Here is a 23535-nt window from a genome sequence, read left to right as displayed (position 1 = left end):
TTGTATGGGTGTCGAACTGTTTACTTGCCTATCCATTGTCCGATCCAAACGATAGAGTACTGGGTGATTACCTGCAATTTAGTCCTGCTGGGCACGCCAACCATCATTTATTAAAGGCGTTCTACCAAGATATAACAAATCGGGCTTCCGGTTCAAAGGCTTCAAAAAACGAGCAGAGCTGAGGTGTAGAAGGCCTAGAAGACTTTGGTGTCGTGAAAGGTGAATTTATCCATGGAGACTGTCTAATGCTCCATAAACCCCCTTGGTAACGGCGTTTTCACCAATTATCCTTTTTCACATTATGTTTAGATTGAATACTTGGCACCAAATAATACGTCGTTGGAAATCAAGCTATTCACCGCGTGAAAGCCATTTTACAGCGGGGTGGATTCATTGCAAGCAACTGTTCACAAAATCCCCGGTGTTATGGAACCAGCATCTGCAGAGTGTGAAATCAAATAAAAATTATTCGACGAGAAATCAGTGGAGGGGAAATAAATTTAACTGGTTCTCTTTTATTACAAGGTGAGATGACTCAGTGGTTAGAGCGCGAATTTATTAACCCGAAGGTCCGTGGTTCGAACCCGACCTCTACCTTTTGACTTTCCTTGTCCAGGCTTGGGCATTCTGGCAATATCCCAGCCCACGTACTTCCTTCCGGTGGCATGGCAATTAGGGACTGAAAGGGTACTACCGTTGAACGATTTCCACACTTAAACCAAAATTAGCTCACAAGAAATTTCGGTCATATCAGCTAAAACAACGACAGTATGTCTGTTTATACACCCAATAAAAAGCATTTCGACTAGATCCAAGAAGTACAACTATAGTTGTTCCATCTAAACTAAGAAATAATATTCCCTGGGTTAAGTGAATCACAGTGGATTGCGCGCAATTACTTGATTGAGTGTACAACTTGCACACTACACTCTCAAAGGTTTTTGGTCAGTTGGGCGTTGATCTGTTCTTCGTCGAGAATCTAGCTACCACCGATTCAGGATCATGGTGATTAGAGAATTGGCAGTACCTTACTCTTGGTACCTGATCAGATGGCTGTTGATCTGTTCGCCGAGCTTGGCAATTGATTTACAAACGTTTCGTCACCACTCGAGGAAGCATCTTCAGTGCGCTGTTGGTTGGGTCCTTACTCTGTTTATCATACATACAAACACCTCAACTTTTCTGGAGGTTAGGGTACCCCAAGTATTATACGGAATACTGTTGATACATGCTGACACCGGGGGGGATTCGTGTGCCTTATGAAGTTTAAAATAGATATCATACACCTCTTTGGTTTGTAGTTAAGTCTGACTTCCCTTGCAATAAAAACTCGAAAGTTGTAGCTGAAGTATATTCTTACAAGTTCAATAAAGATTCCCCCGCTTTCTCGTGCTCCGGAGGGCAACGGAAATCGCTGCAAATCACAGAGATTAGTAATCTGCGGAGAAATAGAACAGAGTAGAATATTCCTTTCTAACTTTTACTCATTTTCCGATCTTTTTCGACAGAATAAATACAAAATATGAATGGCTACCACGGCAGCTATTGGACAGTTTGCTCAAACTGGTTTTTATGGTGGACGAGTTTTGATCCTATGAGTCTTAGTACGGAATGCGGTCCAAAATGCTGCGGAATTTAGCGTGATAGGTGCGTAATAACATTCACTGGTTCTGAATTTTGAACTTCCCCACTCCATATGGCAAAACGTGAGAACAGCAATGGTTTGGCTCTTGATTAGTTTTGTTGAATTCACAACAAACCCTTTAAGGTTCCATGTTTTGGAGTAACACGAGGTAGCTTCTAAGCTCTTCTAATCTCTTCTAAGCTTCTAAGCTCTTTTGAAGCTAGGCACTACTTCATGAAACCGGAAACTCAGGTTGAATAACAGGACAACCGAATGACTAAATTTTTCCACAAAGATGTGGAAATGAGAAATCAGAGTAAGTGGGACTAGTGGAATGTGTAACGGTGATTATCACATTCCCAGGTATCCGGTTGATAGTCTTTCTACACGGTCTGTTCGAATCAAGCTTCCAAAGACTCTCTTTCGTTGGTTAAAGCTGTTCAGTCAAGGGATTTCGGTAGTGTCACTTTCCATCTTACGTACACACGTGTGCCTTGCGACAGTGTTGTTGTTCGAGGGTGTGGTGTAAACTACTTGGTGACCGGTGACCGCACACATCATGTTTCTTGAAAGTAGCAAGGTCGCTACTGTGGCCACACATTCAATCGCGCTATCTCACCAAGATTGGGATCGATTGACCCGCATGGATTCTGTTTACATTATTATTAGCGTGTGGCATGAAAACGTTCCAAACGGTACGATACTTGGAGTTACGCTCACAATACGGATCGATACACAGTTTTGACGTCGAGGTTGGTATCTTTGTCTAGAATGGCATACTTTGGCGCATAATCGAAAGTTCTTTTCTGGGTAACAGAATTTAGTGACTGGCTCGCATGCGGCCGGAATTTTCATTAGTCACTGGTTAAAGTGAACCTAATCGTCTGGAATTCATGAAAGCTGGGTCAAAAACCACAGACTGGTCAGTCTGTAGTCAAATTCATGACTCAATTCAGGGTTTTCACAAGGTCCGTGTAGTGGTACTGTTACCTATGATCCCGTGGGCGCAGACCAAAAAGATCATCAGTGCTATCAAAGGACAGTTGTAATAAAGATTCTTGCTATCATCAAACAGTATTTAAGAATGGTGGTTGTTGGCTTGTTCGCTGAGCTGGGCAATTTGATTGCAAACGTTTCATCACCAATCTAGGTGACATCACTGCGTTACTGGGGAGCGTAGTTGTGAGTAGCTGTGGGTTAGTGGTTGTGATGAAACGTTTGCAATCAAATTGTCCAGCTCAGCGAACAAGCCAACGACCATCTACGCTACCTGAGCTACCGACATTTTCCTCTATGGAAACGCATTCAAGAAATAAGCGCACTAAGCTAAGCATCGGTAAAGTTGAGTCTGTAAACATAGGTCGCTACCGGACACTGCAGATGAAAACTTTCCGGGGCTCAAAGAGTATTTTCATTAAACGCAAAACCGGGCAAGCGATTCTGGCTGCTCGGAATTCGCGAGCTACTTACAGCTGGTCGAGTTCAGGTAAGCAACTTGAATTGAAAAAAGGGAACAGCTGCGAACGCAATTTCGAATGTCTCGGACAGTTGGGATAAACGTAAAGTGCACACGAACGCACTACCGACCAGAACATGGTCATGTGTAATATAATTGCAACATTGACCCGCCTTTCCACTCGCAATGTCAAATATTGCTAGTCCAAATAAAAGTTTTTTCAGCCCTCGGACTAGGGGGCTTCCCTGCGGATCTTCACAACTTCTGGGATTTTTTTTAAAGATTACTTGCTATCAGAAGGTCAAGAGCCGGATGGCATTATTCCAAAGTGGTTGTTAGTGGTGAGCTTCGAGACTCAAAATAGAAACGCCTACTCATCTGTGTTTTGGACCATCACGTGACCTGCCAGTCGTCCTTGCTGACCATGAGGTCAATGCATGGATACGTTTGTAGAACTAATGCGGCGTACAGATCGCCCCATGTGTAATTATTTGAAACCTTTGAATTCCTACTGAATTTAGTGATTTTCCACCTCTAGCAGTGCTTGCTTGTGCACTTTAGTCCAGATTCAATCCTCCAACTAAAGTGGCCTAACTCTGAACAGGAACGCCGAGAAGCATTTTGTGGCTGCTTTAGCCCTGTTCGGAAGCATTCATAGCGGAAGCATCTGGTAGACTTCGAAAGACTCTAACCCGCAACACTCAAGGCCGCAGACTCAACCGTCTGACCTCGAGAGGCTGTTAAATCTGAGATCTGATTTACTGGTTCGATAAACACACGTGAGTTATCCCCTCGAATCGGCACATTTCTCCGAATTAGCATGCGAAGTGCTGCAAGATATCAGAATAGTCTCATTCAAAATCGGATCTTGTTCACACAGAAATGTGGGTCCATAGTGGCTGGATAGGTTAGCTACCGTGAACAGGACAAGTTTGAAAAAAGATCTACCGTGCGCTGATTCGTTAGCACAGAGATATTTGAACACAGCCCGTTCCAAATGGCTCTTACAACCCTATTACGATCTTCGATTTAGTGCCAGTAGTAAGACTGTTCTTGGAAATTTTGTCAGTGTAGTTGCTCTTTGTGCAGGCTGCCTTCCAGGATGAGCCTCTCAGAGCCCCCCCGCGCTTAGCTTATATGATTGCAAGAAATTACATCCCATCGATATCCGTGGTGTCCGTGCCATCAGTTTGATTCCAGACTGTCCAATTCAAAGCTTGAAGTTGTATACACATCAGAATATTTGCAATAAGCCAGCATTAGGCTTTCTTTTTTATCTAATCTTTTCTCTCATCTTCACTTTAAGTCTCCAAACATGACTACACAACATTCGTGGTTGCACGGCAGTGCGGCATCAGCACCAACACTGATAATGCTGTCTCATAATGATGACGGCAAACCACAAAAGTGCAATCCTAAAATGACCTCTATTTGTCAGGGCAGGCTTCAGCCTCTTCAATCTTAGCTCGAGAAGAGACGTCCGCGCTTTAGGTTTTACCAGCTGAAGTGAAATTTCGGAATTGAGGCCTTTTGTGATACCGCTTTTTAACTTTTATCTATATTCCTGTTTGCGGAACTCTCATGATGTTTCTAAATGAGAACACAGGTGGGTATGACAATATGAGGATGGCTGAGGTAGCCGAACTTTTGGTTTGGTGCTCCACAGTTCGCTCTGCTAAAGATGACGGCGTTGAGCAGTTTGACCTAAAGATGCAAAAGTCTTCAAGACCGATTTGTGAGAACGACATTTTTACTAGTGCGGACGGAGGAAAAAGTGATGTAATTCTGCTGAGCTCAGAAGACCGCTTGGCAATTTCATGTTTTGTTCCGCAGAAGTTCCGCAACTGATGGAACCAGTGTCTGACTTTGGTATCATCTGCTGGATAGATCTGGTCGAAATCCAACCGAGGCTCAAGGATGACCGGATAACCGCAACAAACTCTTCTCACGTGTGTAACGCTTCTAGCTCTGCTTACTGGGGGAAACGATTTTAAAAAAATCTATAGAAAAGGTTATACTGGGAATTTCCTCGGCTGCCCCTGTGTATACAAAGCAACATCTTATTGGAACACCAAATATGGCACCATAAACCTTGCGATCAGTATCTGCGTGATGCGTACAGAAAATTGTTCTATACTTCTTGCATTCCTCTTGAATTACAAGTAACAGGTGGTCACTGTCTTCTAATTACACTCAAATAAGACTGAAGCGAGAATTTCAATGGCAAACGCGGCCATCGTTTTTCGTATTTACACCATTTGAAAAGAATCTTCATGGGTAACATGATGAACAGTCGGTAATGTATATACAGAATAGGAGTAATTAAATTAGACCATGTCCTTGAACGGTATGCTTGAGCTTAAACATTAAAAGTGTACACCCTCTTCTTATCTTCCGGGTTTTGTAGATCTGTGTATTGACCAAAACATACAGACACGAACAGACTGCTGTCAGCAGGTTAAAAAAAGAACCTTTACGCCGATACTTCCCCGGCTGCACTTGTAACAAACCGGCAACAAGTGGGCGGAAAAGTTGTTAGTAAGTTACTAAAATTAGGAGGTCGCATCACGTGGTAACTGCCGCAGAAACGTGACTATTCGGTACATTTCCAGCCAGTGTTTGCAGGGTGGTTGACCAACCTGTCTCCTGATTTTTAAGAAATTAATGGCGGATTTTAAACCAAGTTCCTTGGGTAAAAGCTTCCGCGTTCTACGGTGCTGCTGTTATCTGGTGTGTTGAACATCCGAATGACGGATTTGAAACAGGCTTATGCATGTTCGCCCGCTGACCTTGTTGGTCTCGGCAACACACTACTACCGGAAACCTGCAGGCAGCACACATTCGGTCGTGTGTAACCATGAACAGATCAGTGTTTCAACTATTACTGAACAAGAAGATTGAATCTAACCCCACCCAGAGATTGACTGAATTCGAGAGATGTGCATTTATGCGCGCTGGTACGCGCTATCTACAAAACTTAACAAGGTGACTCTGTTGATCTTATCCCCTGAGTGTTCTTCAATTTCGTCGTAATTCTTTCTCATTTTAATCAGTAGTTTGTAAACAATGAACCTAAATTATGATGTTTCCCAGAATATGAGTTTGACGAATTCAAACCTCAGACAGACATCTATAGTTGATATTATCACTGAATGTTTTTTCTCTTCAAAACTCCCGTTTCAAACCAGGTGTTATAATAAAATATGTTCTCGTTGGAAGATCCTATCCATGAGTGCTTCCAAGTGTCCATACCGGCATTTCGTTCTGCATTCTCAAGTAGCCTTTGTTCCTGCCTCTGTTTCACAATGAGGGACTTTCTTGCTGACATTGAGTCGATAAGGAATGCTAGTGTTGTTGCCACTTAGTCACAGGGATCAGCGTACGCGACGGTTCGAACAGTTCGCTTTCATATTGACACCGATCGATGTCTTAAAATGGAAGAATGTTGTTTCTTCGGTATTTACACTCATTTGCAGATCAGTTTGGTTTTCACGATAGACTCAAATGAATCTTTTTTTATGATATTCCACAAATGAATGTGATGCACACAGGCCGGCTCATTTTTCAGTTGGCACGATATTCGAGATATTGTAGTATATTTTTTCATAAAGAAAACTACTCCCAAGGTTGCTGAAAACACGTCGACAGCCCACGACCGGTTCTGCCCTTCTCATCAGGTAGGCGCAGTCCCCGAGTTTCCGTCAACCTTATGATCTACTTGAACTCAAAAGAGATATTCAGTTGAGTCTCTCGTGAAGAACAAACTGATTTGCAAACGAGTGTATTTCTTGAAAACAGTGCAATTTGGGTTCAATTAAATCATAAGGTTGACGGAAACTCGGGGACTGCGCCTACCTGATGAGCCCCGAAATAGGCGAAACCGATCGTGGGCTGTTGAAGAGTTTTCAGCAACCCAGTGAGTAGTTTCCTTGATGAAAAAAAATGTTTCTCGTTCTAGCAGCCGTTGAATGAGATCGCTTAATAGTAGACCGACACCAATCGTGGAAGATATTGCTTATTCCTCCGAATAAGGGGCCACTTTTTGGAATTTCCTGTGGTTCTATTCCCTAGGCAACCGCACCAAAACTGACTTGCCGGCAAAAGATTTTTTCCAGAGCAGTGCATCAGGAATTCGGCACATTGTTTCTTCCCGGCATAGTCGGCTGCCAAATTCTGTGATTGTGAAGAACGCCGGCAGTATTTTTAGTACCATGGTTTTGCGTAAACAGACAATAGTCCAAAGTTAATACGATAAATCAGTAGAAAAACTGTTCACTCATCAACTGTACACCAAAAGTGACGTCAACGTTGACCTTTCGAGCAACTTGTCTTGTGTTGACGTAACCTTTATTTGATTGGTTGTGCATCACTAATGTCAGCCGTCTAATCTGATATCCCTTCAAGGGTGAAATACTTGGTCCAGATTGCAAGAATTCAGAACTGACCGTTTATTTTTTGGGACAGAAATTTGCCTAAAGAAGTTAGCGTGGCCAGTCCCTGGCCAAAAACACCAGTCAAGTAAATCAAAACTCCAGTTGTGACTGAATTGTTCCGGTCCCAAGCACCAACTGCCCTTCAGAGAAACCACCACTGTAACTGATCTTTTGGTGCAAGAAATAGCGAAAACCACGGAGTTTTCACGTACCCCGACTCCATTTGTGCATCTGCACATTCCAACGGAATGCCGATGATATAGGCCGACAAAGGGGAAATTTTCAGCACAAGGACGCACACTTGCATCGATTTTACAGATGCATCATCCTGTAAGGGAATTCAAATTACAGAATCAAATTTCAGAATCCTTTCATATTACTCTAATGTCATAAGTAGTCTGCTAAGAAATAAAAAGTCTCACAAGCTCCCTAGGTGAAATGTCTCGTGCCAAAAACAAGTTAAATTATAGTGAAGTATTGCCATATTAGTCTGAGTGCCTTGAGTTAAGTGGGGATATATCCTGTTTAAGTGCAAGCTAATCAACCTGCTGAGCAGTACCCTGGTACCGAAAATGTTTCCTTCAACAATTAGCCGGAAGGTCGCGGGTTCATTTCTCATCTGAAAATCCTGGGTGGTGCGCTGCAGATACTTTCCAACCAGAACGAATAAGCAACATGGTTCTGCTGGATTTTTCGGCACAGGCTGACTCTAATCGCAGCACTGAAACACAATGAGATTCTCAAGATCTCCAGACAACATCGCACGTACATTTTTGTCTTCCCGCACGTTCGATAGACGGTATTGCCAAAAGAAATTGTCCTTCTCGACAATTGTCCGGAAGTGGTCTTTGTTCCCGAGTACTACTGTACAAAGACACGTGAATGAGCCTTACATTACGTATAACTTTTCTAGATGGTTCAATTCCCTTCTCCAGTTGTTTTTCGTTGCATTTCAGACTTAGAAAAAAACTTTCTCGATTGAACACACCTGTTCCGTAATTAGTTTATACCAAGACGATTGAATTTGACCAGAAACAAGTCAAGATTGCGGGTGTACATTCAGGCGAACGCGGAAGTTGCATGTCTAATAGAGTCTAGACACGTTTTGTCTATCGCATTCACATGACCTTAGTCTTAAGTTATACATTTTTCCGGAGAAGAGCGACACTTCAGTAAGTGATAAGCACAGTGAACGTTAAGGATGCTTTGATGTTGAGCAGTTTTGACTGAGTTTCCTCTTGCGTATGATTATTTCATGCATACCTACAGGTGCGACCAAACAGAAACATCGGCAGTATTTTGGAATATAGGGAGCCTGGGTGCGCTGATGGGTCGTTGGTCTGTTCGCCGAGTTTGGCAGTTTTCATGCATACCTACAGGTGCGACCAAACAGAAACATCGGCAGTATTTTGGAATATAGGGAGCCTGGGTGCGCTGATGGGTCGTTGGTCTGTTTGCCAAGTTTGGCAGTTGGATTGGAAACGTTTCAACACCAGTCGAGGTGACATCATCAGTGCGGAGTTGACGGCGCACTGACGATGTCACCTCGATTGGTGATGAAGCGTTTGCAATCTAACTGCAAAGCTCGGCAAACAGACTAACAACCACAAAGAAACATGTTAACTTTTATGAGCCGAAAGGCTTTACTTAGTCTAGAAAATATCCATGTTATTTAGGTCCACCAATAAACAATAAGGGATTGGTGGGGTTTTACAGTGATTTTGAAAAAAGTGGCTGTAGCAACTTCTCGGTGCCCAAGTGACACGACACCCGAAGGATTCATGATTGCTGGGATTCTACCAGGTTGCCAAAACCTCGATAAGACAAGGTGAGATGTCGGGATTGGGCTCGAAACACGAACTTTCTGGTCAGTGAGTTCACATCCTAACGACTGAGTCGATGATGAAGTTTGGTAAATAAGATATTTCTTTGCTGGATACTGCTAAAAGTCCCCCCAGGTGAATTTCGTGATTTCTACGGATCACATACCCACGGGCTAGGTTCGTGGAAATCAGACGGCTCAAAGGGGGAATTAGTCGGCTGCTCATTTGCGTTTTGCCTCAGTTGGCGCCCAAAAGTAGAGTAGAATAGAACTGCTTTCTTATTGTTCGTACCTTTCGATTAGGATCACTGTGTCTCCAGATGTCTGCGCTGAGTATGGTCCTGCACTACCCGTGAATGTGAAATGACCAGGTTACTGGAATTTCAGTATAGATAGGCCAACCCTCCTAGTTAAAGACTGGTCAAACGTTGGAATCTTGGTGGTGCATTACAGGAAACTCACTGCTCCATACTGTCGTTCAATGGTTGAATATAACTGGCACAACTTTGCAGAGATTCGGTTCAAATCAACTAAGAATACCTTCTAGCTGAAGAGCGAACCAGCTCCAGCAAGTGAAAGTTCATCTGAAATCTACAGAAATTCAGGTCCGGTAAAAAATCGGGAGTGATGGCCATGTTTCTGTCTACTTTGCTCCATACGTGGCTGAAATTATATGTGACGCCATCTGTCTAGATAATGAATGGTTCAAAGGCACGTTTCCCTTTTAAGAGAGCTCAAAACGATGCCTTTTTTATTTTATCTACTCAAATAGAACAAAAAAGGGACTACTTAGTAGCTAAAAGCTACATCATTCATGTTCCATAGAACTACTCGTGGGATCTGAGTATGAACAGCTTCTAGCTGATCAGGTTGCCGAAAACACCGAAAATTCACCAAAGAATGATTATTTTGGCATCTGATTTTGACGAAAATCCTCTGGTCGAACAATCGTCCAATACAGGATGTAGAAGACGACGCTTTGTCGTGTAAGTTTTATCAAGAATTCTAAAAATCTTTCGCCACTTAGTGCTAGCGATACACTTACAGAGAACGTAATCGTAGCTCCATAAAGGTTTCTACTCCACAGCTCTGCAGGTAAACACAGATATTGTGGGCAAATTCCACTTAGTCGCCATTTCAGCTGCTCCCCAACCTGGAACCATCAAATTGTGAAATCACCCCGTTTTTGTTCAATTCTATTTTTAGTAAACTAACAGGTCTTTGTGGTAAGGTTAGCCGATTATTTCACTTGCGCTCACAGCCTTGGGTATACATGCCATTACTGAGCCATGTTTACTTGTCCAACTTTGAAGCATTATGGTACATTATGGTACCTATAACCAGGTAGACCGGATGCTGAAACAGTCAAGCCCATGGTCTACACTTGATAGTAGTCCACGTTTCGGCAAGGACAACTGAAATACAGGCGTAAAGCAAAAAACTTCAGCTATCAGTAGCTTTCAGTAGATCTGGTGTACAGCGCTCCGAATGTACATTGTTTTTTGCACATCATGGTGACAGCGTGTGTAGAATAGTTTCTAAGCTAATGCCATTACACACAAATTGAACGTGACTGATAAATTTAACCATGGTCAACTGGAAAGAACATCTAGTAATCTGTCATATGAAGATGTCCAATCCGATAAATTCACACGTGTCGGCGTACTACCGACTATCAACAAAGTGTGATGTCACGATGAGAACGCAATGGTGTAGCTGATATTGATGTGAAACGTGGGTTAATCAAAGCGGATGGAGCAGTAAGACCGCGGAGCAGGACAAAACTTCACTGAACAACCCAGCTGGTTGGGTGGAGTCCTAAAATGATAGTATCTCAATTTTTTCGACCTCACTTGCAGACTCGTGACTGTCATTTGGGAATAATGGGCGACCAGACATGCTGCACTTTAACTAGGCTGATACTACTAACAACTCTGATAAATAAAAACTTTATGCCAAAAACCGCATATTCCATAATTTTGAGCCATATCATCGTGGCTAAATCATTTCAGGTGCAAAAAAGGGGGTTCGTAAGTCGATATCCCAAAGGCTCGACTAGTTTCGAACTAGTATGCCTTTGTTGGTGGTTTGTACCACAAGAACGGGTGGTTCGATATAACTCATTGCAGCGGTTTTCAAAATAACGACGGGACATAAATCTAAGCTGTCAGCCAAGACTTTGACCAAACTTAGAGTTTAGGTGGATTACTTGTGGGGGTATTGAGAGGAAATGATGTAACTACAGTGGCCCTTCGGGAAATATATGGAAACCTCAGACAAAATCTCAAAAGATTATTTTGTTGAACGGAATATGAATGTATCCAGAGAAACAAAAACGTGTAAAGAACTGAATGGAATACGAGGTATGCGCATGCATAAGATTTCTATCTTGGGAAAAAACCCACAGCAGAACAGAGCTGCGAACTTGGTGGTATTGTATTCATTCGAACAGAAAGCCGACCGAAGATACCCAAATGTACTCGTAGTTCCCATAGAACGATTCGTAGAAGTCTTGTTCATTTGTTTTTTTTTATTTTAAAGCATTGGTTGCCATTGCATCTTTCCGCGTGTTTCTTTATCCCAAAAGTAAGGAATTCTACCGGGTTTCACAAGTTCGACCAGCGTTGTCCCCGTGTTGATCAAAACACACTGAGTTCACGAGAGGAGAGAACAAAATACCTGAATTCACGTGATTTCTAGTATCATGTTTCTATAAGAATGAACTAGGGAAATGTTCATCCCTTAGTTCAAGAGACGGAAGCGCGCTACTCTCAGAGGACGTCAGTTTTAGTCCTGTTTACCTCCAGCAAACCCGGGTGTTCTGCCACCTCGTTTGGGTCTAATGGGCAAACCTGAGACGTATCGATTTTGTTGAAGACTAACCCTGACACTTATTCAGTAATACAGAAGCGTATGGCGATATAAAATGTGTGCATATTACGGTGAGTTTTCTTTCCTAGTCTGAGAACCTCAAGGAAGATTTAGTCGATTCTTTCACGTCTGCTCCAGGAACTCGGTGTGAAACACAAAAACACCGTAACTTTGTGACGCACGCATCCTCGGAAATTGTAAGTGTTCCATATCGTCCAGAACCTGGATTTGGAAACAGAAAGGCAAGTCAAATAGTGTCAGCCCGTCCAAAAAATATAATATGCTTGAGTAGGTGTCACAAATAAAGCAAACTTTAAACAACGTGTTTTTCGGCAGGCCATCTGTGTTCTATGGACGGAAATCGTTCACAAAATGAGTTATCTTTTAATTAGGTGGTTGGAAACTTTAAGTTTACTCAACCAGGCTTGACGCGAAAAGCTCATTTTAATCCTAAAAAATTCAATTATTCAATAAAGATAGTTATAACCTCAAAGAAAAAGACTAAAATTCTGATCTCCCTACCGTATAGGGTAAATTCAGCCGCGAGAAACAAACGATGTGTCGCCGTACTCTGCATTTTGTGGCATGTTATCAAAAAACCAATCTCCGATTCTTGAAAGCCAAACTTACAACTTTCAAAAACCAAACGATCATACGTAGACCAACAGTTCGTTTCACGTAGAATAATCTCAACCGAATTTATGTATGCCTCTGAACGCTAAACCGAAAATCGCACAGGCCGTGAAAGCCTGCTTCTCAGCTTAGGTAGTAGGACAGAAAAATTACCTCTTTCTTGTCGTTGCTGTTGGAGAGTTGAATTGACTTTTACACACGTTTTCGATTCTGAAAGTCACGGCACATGATTTAACCTGAAAACACTTGTTGTTTTTGATGATGATATTGCTGTTGTTGACAAAGGACACGAAATAACTGCACTTTTTTTGGTGATATTACGTAGCCAGATGTGTTGGGTAGAATTTTGTTAAAATGAATGAAAATGCGTCGTTTTTTTCGATGAGACTATCTACCGATACCTCCAGTACTGGGGACTCATGTACGCTGTCCACTCAGGCTTTGACAAATCATTCTTGGTAACACTTTGGGGCCCGAATTCTAACCTATAATGAATTATTTCTGACTCGCTGATTCGATACGTGAGCTCTGCTCCGGCAACGACAAGAGTGAATTGTAAAGTCATCAGGTCTGGGAAGCAACTATCTTCTTCTGCCACTGTATTCTGTTAATTTCACATGAGAAAGTTGATGGACTTAGAAGTTCACGCTGAACTGAACACAGATCCTTGAATTTCTTGTTGCTAGAAAATAACGCCGTAACGTTTTTATGAAAAAACATTCATTTGACAGTGGGGTGGTCCATTTATCCTGTTAGCGAAACGATAAATCATCAATATCACTCGCAAAATTTACTACCTGTGGCACCAACGATTTAAACCTTAATGAATAGTTTAATAACTGAATGCTTGGGCTAACATTAGGGATGAGTATGACTGCGCTGCAGTCATCACTGATGACTGTTGGAGATGGTAGTGTATATATTTTACATCTCGGTGATAAGTATTCATCCACCATAAACGGATCAAATCAAAGTTTCCTAGGAGAATAAATAAGATGCAGTGCGTAGTGAAGTACACTTGCAACTTGCATCTTTCGTTGTATTCCGACGCGAACTGTTCCCAGTTACCTCAAATACCACATGAAAAACCCCAATTGGGATAGAATGATCTAAACGAGACAAACGTACGGTTTCTGTAAAACGGCACGATCAATGTGAAAGTCTTCCGTTTTCCCTCGAAAGGACCGAACTGATGTTCGATGAGGCTGCGAACGAGTGTCAAAGAGAAACAGTATTCGACTAACTACCGTCCATAATCAATCATTCAGTATAACTATGACGATGCGTAAGCATGCCTGCGGATCGAAGTGGTTGAACGTTTGTGTCCAATGCTCGTAGATACATGTATGTATTTCTGCACACACATGTGTTCAACGTTGTACGTATTCTGATTGATGTCCTTCGTTTTTCGACGGATACTCTTTGTGATCTTGGCATCACGGAGGCAAACAAAGAGGACGAATAAGTCGTTGAGCTGAAGCCAGTTGGTCGCGTAAACATATTCTGATGATGACCGAGGTTGCATCGATTTTATCAGAGGTGTGGCGTAAAGTTCAGTTCAGTTTCTTCCTTATGTTGCGTTTTTTTGCAGAGACAGTTGAACTGGTTTCGAGTTCTTGATTATTCGCCATTACTTCTTCCCCGAATGTCTTTCTTTAGTTCCCAGAATTTGTTTGTTTTTGCCAAGCGTAATACTTGTAGTTTTAACGGCAGTACTGACAACGTAGCATCTTCATCAAGCTAGCAAAGTCAGCGCTTGCTGAAACGTCTTGAAATAATGTGCCTGTTCTTTGAGCCTGTTGAGAATTTAACACAAAGTTCTGGCGAGATTCGAACCCGCATCCATATGTGGCTCACGTCGCATGATCAGCTGCTTGGTAGCTGGAAGGTTGTTATCAGATGTTTTCTCTCGGTGTCATGAAACAAATGAAGCTTGGTATGGGTGTGTTATTCTGGAATCTAAGTTTGCGTGTGCTAGAAATATCAAGAAGTATTAAATTGTGATTCCGTTCCTCTTCGTAATCATTACTAGCGCGCATCTTCTGACGTGAGCCACCTTATAATCACAATGTGCCGCCTGAATGAGAGTGAACGATACAGTTGTGTTTCACCGGTTACATTCCCCTGTTGGAATCAGCGTAAATCTTCTCCAGAATGCCCACTACCGACAAATTCCAGTAAGATATCTTGTTTTTACGGTAAAAAGGATAAAACGCCGCCGCTTTTGTTAATGTATTTATCCGAACCAGCGTCCGCCCTTGATGCATGAAGCCCGTTCATTACGTCATCCCTGGTTGATTTCACTCCACTATACCTTCGTGTTCGAAAACGGACAAACTGCGTTTCACAAACGTAAACTGAGAGAGTTTGAAACACTTCGTTGTGTGCTGCGTACCACTTTTTAGCAGGCGTGTACGATATATGGAAGTATGTCATCTGGGGAGAAGCGTGCAAGAATCAGATGAAAACGAACAACAGAGTCGGACAATTTACTCAGACGGTTCCACTCAAAGGTAGAGATCTTTCTTCGTAGACTCGCTCAGTCGCGACACGTCCACCGGCACAACTGTGTACCGAAAAATGAGCCAACTGGATTCGATTTCAATAATTGTGGAAAACGAATCATCAAACTCAAAAAATTACGGCAACTGGATTCGATTTCAATAATTGTGGAAAACGAATCATCAAACTCAAAAAATTACGGCAATTTTATGTGTTCGAAAAGGGGTGGCTTTTGACGTTTTGTGTTACCGGCAATTAAACACAGCAGCAGATATCACCTAGCCTTTGAGAACCATATAAACTCAAGCAGACACATAGATATTCCTCACCCAACGGCACATTGATGAGACCGTCTCCCTTGGTGACCAGCAAGCTGATAGTCGACCTCGACGAACAACAATTTGTGTCTGGTAAGATGGCGTCCTCACTCGTCACTCTGCATTATTGACGATTATGTATTCCCCTAACTCTATACCCAGTGTTGGGTTTCCATGAAAAAAATTTAACGGGCTGTATCCACATATACCTTTACTTGAATATCAAGTAGGTTTTCACGAGAGACTTAAGTGATATGATATAAAATTCCTTAGCTGAACGTGCTTCACAAAGACCGCCTCATGTTTCAGCTGGCACAATATTCGCGATATCGCGGTATATTGAAGAATATTATAAACGAGAGATTCAGTTGAGTCTCCCTTGATAACCAATTTGCTATTCAAATGAGTGCATTTGTCGAAATCGGTCCAATTGGGCTTCAAGTAGAACAAAAGTTTGATGGAAACTCGGGGATTGCACTTATCTGATGAGTCCCAAAAAGGACAAAGCCGGTCTTGGGTTGCCGAAGAGTTTTCGGGAACCTTGTGCACAGGGGCTACATCCACATTCATGCGATTTTGACCTGCACCAACGCGTTCAGGTTTCTTGTGCAGCTTTATAGTACCCATTTGGAAACGGCTGTCGGTGACAAGGATATCACAGAATTCAAATGTTGAATATCAAAATTTAGCTGAATACCTCAGCGTTGAACTTAAGAACGTTTTGGGACAACAGCAACTCTGCGTGCTCTCGATGCGTGAACAGTGAAGGTGTGTCCAGACCACCGGAATAAACCTTTTTATGTTGGTTGCTGCAAACGATGTCAATTCACCACACGGCCTTGTGAGCTTTCTTTGAGAACGCTAGACATCCTGCACTTTTGTGAAACACCACTGAAAACAGTCGATGACAAATGTTGGAAGTGGCTTTGTTAGATTCAAAACATGGTTACAACCTGACCCTAAATCCGTCCGCCGTTATCAGTAGGCGTATATTTTTCGAATGATTTGGGATTTCTTATTTGGTCTGGTCAATCTCAAAATGTATGAGCTGAGGCACTTGAAATTGTACACACCCACCTACCACTTCAGTTGTCGCGCTTAACGTATCACTGCTAAAGGTGGGTGGAGGTGCAACCGTGATCTCGCATGCGTCGTTCTCTAGGTTGTCGGCGGAATTCCACCCGTGGCTTCCAATGAGGCCCTAACGTAGAACGTGGTGGTCTAAAAAAGAAACTTTTTGTTACCTCGATCGAACCAATAAATTTGGTCAGCCTGACTTGAACAGTCTACCGGAACAAAGAATGTGAACAGTCTATGGGACGATCGACTGTATGAACTTTGAGAACACAATTGAAAGGCTGACCACCACTCACGCAGCCTCAAATTGCCAAATTTATAGAGCGAAAATTTCGCCCAAATTCATCACGCGTCTGAATTTTTATTGGGTTAAAGAAAGTAGCGCTATCCAGGGGTCGATAGATTAGATGAAATTTGGTTGCCTCAATTTAGGTGGCTAGTTCTCAACGAGCGTGATGTTAACGTTTGCTCAGAGTCATCTTTGTGTCGAGAAAATTCACTTGGCCGGCATGTGCTGTCCTTTGGTAAAGTCATTCACAACAAAGATGGCGAAGAATAGGCTAATAACTCCATATTGCGTCGCTTTTATGAGTGAGTTTGTCACCCCTGCTTTAAGAACGCAGAGGAATGGAGGGACCTTAGTCAATGTAGTTACCAGTCCCCTTTAGCCAGCCAGTAAAGCCGCACGGAGCGGAAGGACATTTCTCATCAGTTATATGTTATATGAAACCAATTTCTTTTATAAAAAAAGGATTGCTACATCGAATGAACTCTTTACTGGTCACCTAGACGCGAATACAAACTGGAATTTCACGAACTGGCCAAAAAATTCTTTCATATTTGTCTTCATGTGGAGGCTCTTATCAACTTATCAATTTTCTGGGCAAAGGATAAAAAGTACAGCAAAAGAACCCGATTCGGGACTGTTCTGCAACACATTGCACGTGGGCGAACTTTCTTCATAGTTGATGTCATTGATAAGGCATCGCGCACAAGAATCGAAGATCATTTTCCTGATATTGCAATACATAAGTCCCGTTTTTCTCGCAATAAGTCAATTTGCCAAAACGCATGAAATTTGTCTCCGGACACTATGAAATCGCTGTCCAAGGCCTATATTCATCCATGAAGTTCCTAGTCAATCATGTAATATCTTCAAGGAATGCTACGCCACTCTACTTATTCGTGACAGAACGGATTTTTATGTATTACAGTTCTTCTTAAATGAACCAGAAAGGCAAAATAAAATGTGGCGATTGAGGGTAATACCTCTTTTTGTCGCAGAATTGCATTCCAAGCTGCGCGTACCGTGTGTTATTCTTTGAAAATTCACACATACATTCGATAATCGAGTTGTTTGCATCACCCACCTTCAAAGTCCGGTCATTGTTCTACTTAAAAAGCAGGAAATATATCTTGTTCAATTAATCTAACATGACTAAATCGGTCCACATCACAAACTTCAGGTCAGAATTTAACAAAATGTCGTGACATTTCAATTTTGCTGGATAGGTTTTTCTATTTTCATTTAAGTCGTCTAAACAAGTACTTGGATAGCAAAAAAAAAAAAATGATGAAACGTAGTTGGCGATCTACTTCGACATAATTATTTCTTGCAGCTCGTGTCCATTCGGCTGTGGTTCTTTGTAGAATCAGGCTGATCCGTGGATGATAACGGAGGGATATGGGGATTGAATTACTTTACGTGGCCACCCCCTCAACGTTCTTCCAGAACGCGGACGCTGTTCGCAGACATATTTCCAGAGAATATTTGTCATCATCTACACTAGGTATTTCGAAGAATCTCACATTCATGTGAGATTCTACTAGTTTGGAGACAGCTTGTAAAAACGAACTCCCACAAATCATTTCACCTTTCCGTAACTTTTTGTTTTCCAGTCATCGGATTTCCCTTTAAAATAAATCATGTCCAGGCGCATTCTACATTTGCAAATCACATCGGTTTTTTGCGCTCTTTGCAGTGAGTCTTGAATCTCAAGGGGAAAATGATAACATAAATAAGCATCACTATTCAATATATTTGATTCGAATCTCTTTTCAATCATCTAAATTATCCACACCTCTTGTCGCTGTAAGTTGCGTACTCTTCTGTCTTTAGGTTATCATTGTTCCATCCAACTGTGTCGCCGTTTAAATCCGGGCCGCTGCTATTGATTATGTTGGTATCCGTAATACGTTTCTTCGTTGATCGGGGAAAACACAGTTGTGCTTTCGTCTCTGAGGCCTACATAAATCTTCAGAGAGAATGAGATAAATAGCAGAGCAGGTGAACATCTTTTCTCGACCAGCTAAATGATGACTTATGCCATGAGCTCCACAAAAGAAACTTAATGGGCCACAAAAAATCTAGTTTGTCTAACAAACCGGTGCCCTGGCAATTCAGGTTAATCTATAGTGCACTAAACGTGTGTTGTTAAAAACCAATCGGCATGGCGTGTGCAAAAAGGCGCAAAATAAAATTTGACATCCTTTGTATTCATTGTCTGTCTGTCTGTCTCACTGGAACCATGTGGTGACAGGAAAGTTCAGCAATCCAGTGCAAAACTTGAAAAATCAAAACAAGTATTTCCATTATGCTCAGCGATTCAGACCAAACGTGATGTATACTTTTCAGTGTTTCTGCAAGGTAATATGCACGTTGCCAGCATTTTATTCTTAGGTGACTTTGATAAATAGGCGAGTTACTGTCGAAATCTAGTGTTTTTTCTGACGACTTCCAACGCCCTTCCGGTTCGTTTCCATTTATAATTCTGTTGTGACATTCAAACTGACCCTAGGGTTGATTGCACGAATGAGTCTGCCTTCAGTCAAAATGTGCATTCCGGAACTAGCCTCTGCCAGAACCTGAATAAAAATGTGTTCACTTAAATTGATTTACCTAGAGAGTTAGGAACTCAAGCAGTTCAGACTCGTTATGCTCATATTCTTTTGAGGTAATTTACCATAATTTTCTCAAAGTGGGTGAAACTTCCATCTGAGAAATCAAGAATCACGAAACCTCATTACATAGTTACCTGGTGCTATATCCTACCTAAAAAATTATTAAAAATAATCGTTCGTCTGTAACATTCTTTCGGTGACCAGCTGCCAGGTTTCCCAAGCCTAGACGGGAAGTCAAGAGGCGCGTGTTGGGTTCGAACTACGAACCTTCCGTTTTGTGAATTCGCTCTCTAACCATTCAGCCATCTCACCTCCTATCTCGTTCCATCCTACCTAAGTACAAGTTATTCATACTGATGATCAGCCGTTCATGACAGAAGGTTTAACTATCCTACTTACTAATCCGGAGGTTGCAGTGACATAAACGGGGATAAATTTGAACGATCCAATGGACAGAGTAGCTGGTTGGGCTCGAAATCTGAACATTTGGTGTGTGTGTGTGTGAGTATGTGTGTAGACGAGTGCATCGGGAGCAGGCAGTTGTTGGACTAAGTAGTACGTAATTCACCAGATGATGTTCCCCCAAGGTTAATCTCATTAGTCGGAGCGAGATAGCTCAACTTGTTAGAGCGCGAATTTACTGACCGGTAGGTGCATGCTTCGAACCCGACCTCTGCCTTTCGAATTTTCCTGCCTAGACTTAGGCAAGCTGGCAATATCCAAGCCATCGTGCTTCCTTCCGGTGGCACGGCAGCTTGGCCCCCGGAAGAGTGCATCAGCTGAACGACGAATCTCATTAGTATCGTAGTGTGATTTGCGGAACTGTTTCTGTTTTGATATCATTTCCAACAGTCGGAATAAACCAACCCCCAGTTCTACTTAATAAAACGTTTTTAATTTATTGGTTATACGTTATACGAGGGAGTCATTGGTTTGTTCGTTGTGCTGAGCGACCTGATTGCAAACGTTTCATCACCAGACGAGATGGCGTCATCAGTGGGCTGTTACCTAGTGACGTGGCACGCATTGTTGGGTCAGTTGCTGTTTGCAGTTGGCATACAAAGTCCGGGGTTGTCTCCAGGGCTTTTGGATCTCCCCCATGTTGAAGTACATCACAGTTTGGTTTGACAAACCTAGCCTGGCTGTCTCCATCATGTGCTGAATGATGTATATCTCGCCCGCAACTCAAGCAAACTAAAAATCAATATTGCTAATCCTCCGATTGCTGGACTTGAACCACAGATAACTTGAGTTAAATCTTCACTCAGACACTATGTTCCAAGTCCCATCACTCCAAAATGCGGCGTGAGTTCACTCTCTTCTTTGACTGATTCTTTAGGAAGGATAATGAACTCACAAATTTTTCCCCATATATTTACATCCACCATTTTTATCATAGCGTGGAGGAGAATCCAACTAAGATATATTTCTTTACGTATGATAGGAAACGACAAATAGTTCCGCTCTGATAGCGTTCCGAAGCTATCAAATGAGAAAATATACTGCCAACTGAAACATGGCCTGTGTTGTGTGCAGCACATTCAGTTGTAGAATACCATTAACGAGAGATTCACTTGAGTCTCTCGTGAAAACCAAATTGATTTGCAAATTAGTGTATTTCTCGAAAACAGTCCAATCTGAGTTCAAGTAGAACATACGATTGACGGAAACTCGGGAACTGCGCCTACCTGATGAGCCCCAAGAAGGGCGAAACCGGCTGTGCGTTGTAGAAGAGTTCTCAGCAACCTTGTGAGTAGTTTCCTTCATGAAAATGTCAATTGACTTTCCGTCAGTACAAGAAGATATTCCTTACATTTGGAATTCATTTGTCAGCTTTATCAGTGCTGCTCTCTGCATGGAAACGCCCACCAAATGTATTTGACAACCAATGTTTGATCGTAGCGTGAGGAAATTTGGTAGCACTCAGTTCACATGTCGGTCCATAAGTAAAGCCATTCTATACTGAAAAGCTGAGAATCAGTGTATGGCTGTCTAGTGCTTACTGGGATCCATCAACAGCGCACATTCCATGAAACTGTAGTTGGGATTACGAACTGATGGTCTCTTGATAGTCGGTTGAACACTAATTTTCTGTCACGAGCAACCGATCCTCATCATGATTAACTTGCACTTAAGGATAGATTGGCATTGAGCGACTTCACCTGGAAGAGGTCCCGTTTGAGAAGAAACATTTTTCAAGCATAGCAATTTTCATACTGAAAGTAGGGAATTGGAGAAATTAATAGTGGCCGATGTGCCCTTAATGCACTATGACCTTGGTTTCCTACTTAGTTCCCGACTTAGTTCTCTAGATTTTATATTCTAATCTTTCTCATTTCTGATGAGATTTAAGTTATTACCCAACCGCGCAACTTATTGTTTACAGATCTAATAGCTTTTAACAAACAAATGTTTTCCAGTTTGATAAGGAATTGCTTGGTTCAAAGGATCATTCATTGTAACGACTTTTATTGAGCAGCACTCAGTGTTCAGATTCGGAAACATCATCAGTGTGCCCGCTGAAGTGAGAGCAATGAAGAAACTAGCACTTGTTATCGTCCTCGAGTGATCTATCTTCAGAGGGAGCTGGCAATAAAATAAGCGCCGGTATCGACTCTCTATAGGAGCAGCGACGCCCGTCCTTCAAGGACGCATATAGATTTTGTCTTGCTCTTTTACTTAAGCGATTCACTCATAATCTTGCCATTTCATTGCTTGTTTTGAATTTCAGCGGATTCTATTGTTACTCGAGATGTGGAGGAGGGTTTCTTGGTTCGAATCCTGTGTAACGTCTCAACGAATGGTCTACAAAATGGCACCGGTCCGCTGCGTTACGAATGGCGTAATCCCAATGGCACACTGGTGGGAACTCAGTGGAAACTGGAGTTGGGAAAAATTCAAGTACAAGAATCAGGAATGTATGTTTGCCGAGTTTCGTACGAGTATGACAATAAACAAATGTCCACCAGCTCTGCAACTCGGATCAATGTCCTGAAACGTGAGTTGTGATGGTTTCAACTGAAGGGCAGTTTTGTGCATCCGATTTTCAGTTTTGTATAAATCCCTTTGAAAGAATGTCATCAAAACCTAAAGTACGAATCTATTAGAGGATTAGAGAATTTAATTTTGAAAATTAGAGAATTAGAGAATTAGAGAAACTAGAAATGTAGCCTACCAAACGGTCTCGTAATGTCACCAGTTCTGCTTCTTAGAGGGTATTTAAAACCATATATAGGATGCATGCAGTTATTGCCGTATCCAGAAAAGCGCATTTAAACATATGAGTAGTATAACTGGAGGCTTCAAAGATATTCATAACCCCCATCTATCAGGTGGATGTCGCCCTGAAAACTGCTTTCACAAATTAATGGATAAATAATCCAGGTACACGTCTACTTTTGGTACACCAGGAACTGACGCCATCTCCACAAAAATGTGGCATTGTGATCATTCTGCTTGTCGGTTTTGTGGAAATCATTTGTTCTGGAGAGAAGCAAACTTTCAGTTAACCTTCCACTGTCACAATACACAGTTTCAGATAGCTTTTTAGAATGCATTCCGGCCACATTAAACTTATTTGAAAAGCCACCTTAAATGAGGTAATCAGGTCTGCATAGGGAAAAAATGATCAGTTATATATCGAGGTCAATATGCCCGTCAATCAAGATTGGCACCTTGTGAGCAAATCAGGTGCATAAGTTTAGCGAATATATCCTCATTTGCAAACTAATTTGCCTGGAGACATCACAAACGAGAGATTCATATGGGCTCCAGGTGAGTCTGTTGAAAAGCCAAATTAGTTTGCAAATGAGTGTATATTCGCTAATTTCGTGCAATTTGGTTTCAAATAAAACATAATTTTGACAGAAACCCGGGAATTGCGCCCACCCGATGAGCCC

General features: G+C 42.0%; 2 protein-coding genes across 2 annotated transcripts in view; one reads left to right on the top strand and one right to left on the bottom strand.

The window, feature by feature from the left end:
- Positions 1-535: 535 nt before the first annotated feature.
- Positions 536-20122, bottom strand: T265_09211 (hypothetical protein; the record flags this gene model as incomplete). Its single annotated transcript, XM_009175224.1, has 8 exons — positions 536-712; positions 2698-2861; positions 6936-7008; positions 8801-9085; positions 9204-9404; positions 15953-16295; positions 18817-18980; positions 20036-20122. 8 exons carry the CDS (start codon positions 20120-20122, stop codon positions 536-538), a joined length of 1494 nt encoding a protein of 497 aa, XP_009173488.1.
- A 2247-nt stretch (positions 20123-22369) lies between these two features.
- Positions 22370-23535, top strand: part of T265_09208 (hypothetical protein) — a gene marked incomplete at both ends in the record, with an annotated part of 125305 nt that continues 124139 nt past the window's right edge. The window contains one exon of the mRNA XM_009175221.1: positions 22370-22634. The remainder of the gene's footprint in view (positions 22635-23535) is intronic.

Source organism: Opisthorchis viverrini, assembly GCF_000715545.1.
Source record: "Opisthorchis viverrini unplaced genomic scaffold opera_v5_266, whole genome shotgun sequence".
In the NCBI taxonomy this organism is placed as follows: domain Eukaryota; kingdom Metazoa; phylum Platyhelminthes; class Trematoda; order Opisthorchiida; family Opisthorchiidae; genus Opisthorchis; species Opisthorchis viverrini.
The sequence above is the reverse complement of the archived record's forward strand: the minus strand, read 5'-3'. Positions and strand labels throughout refer to the sequence as shown.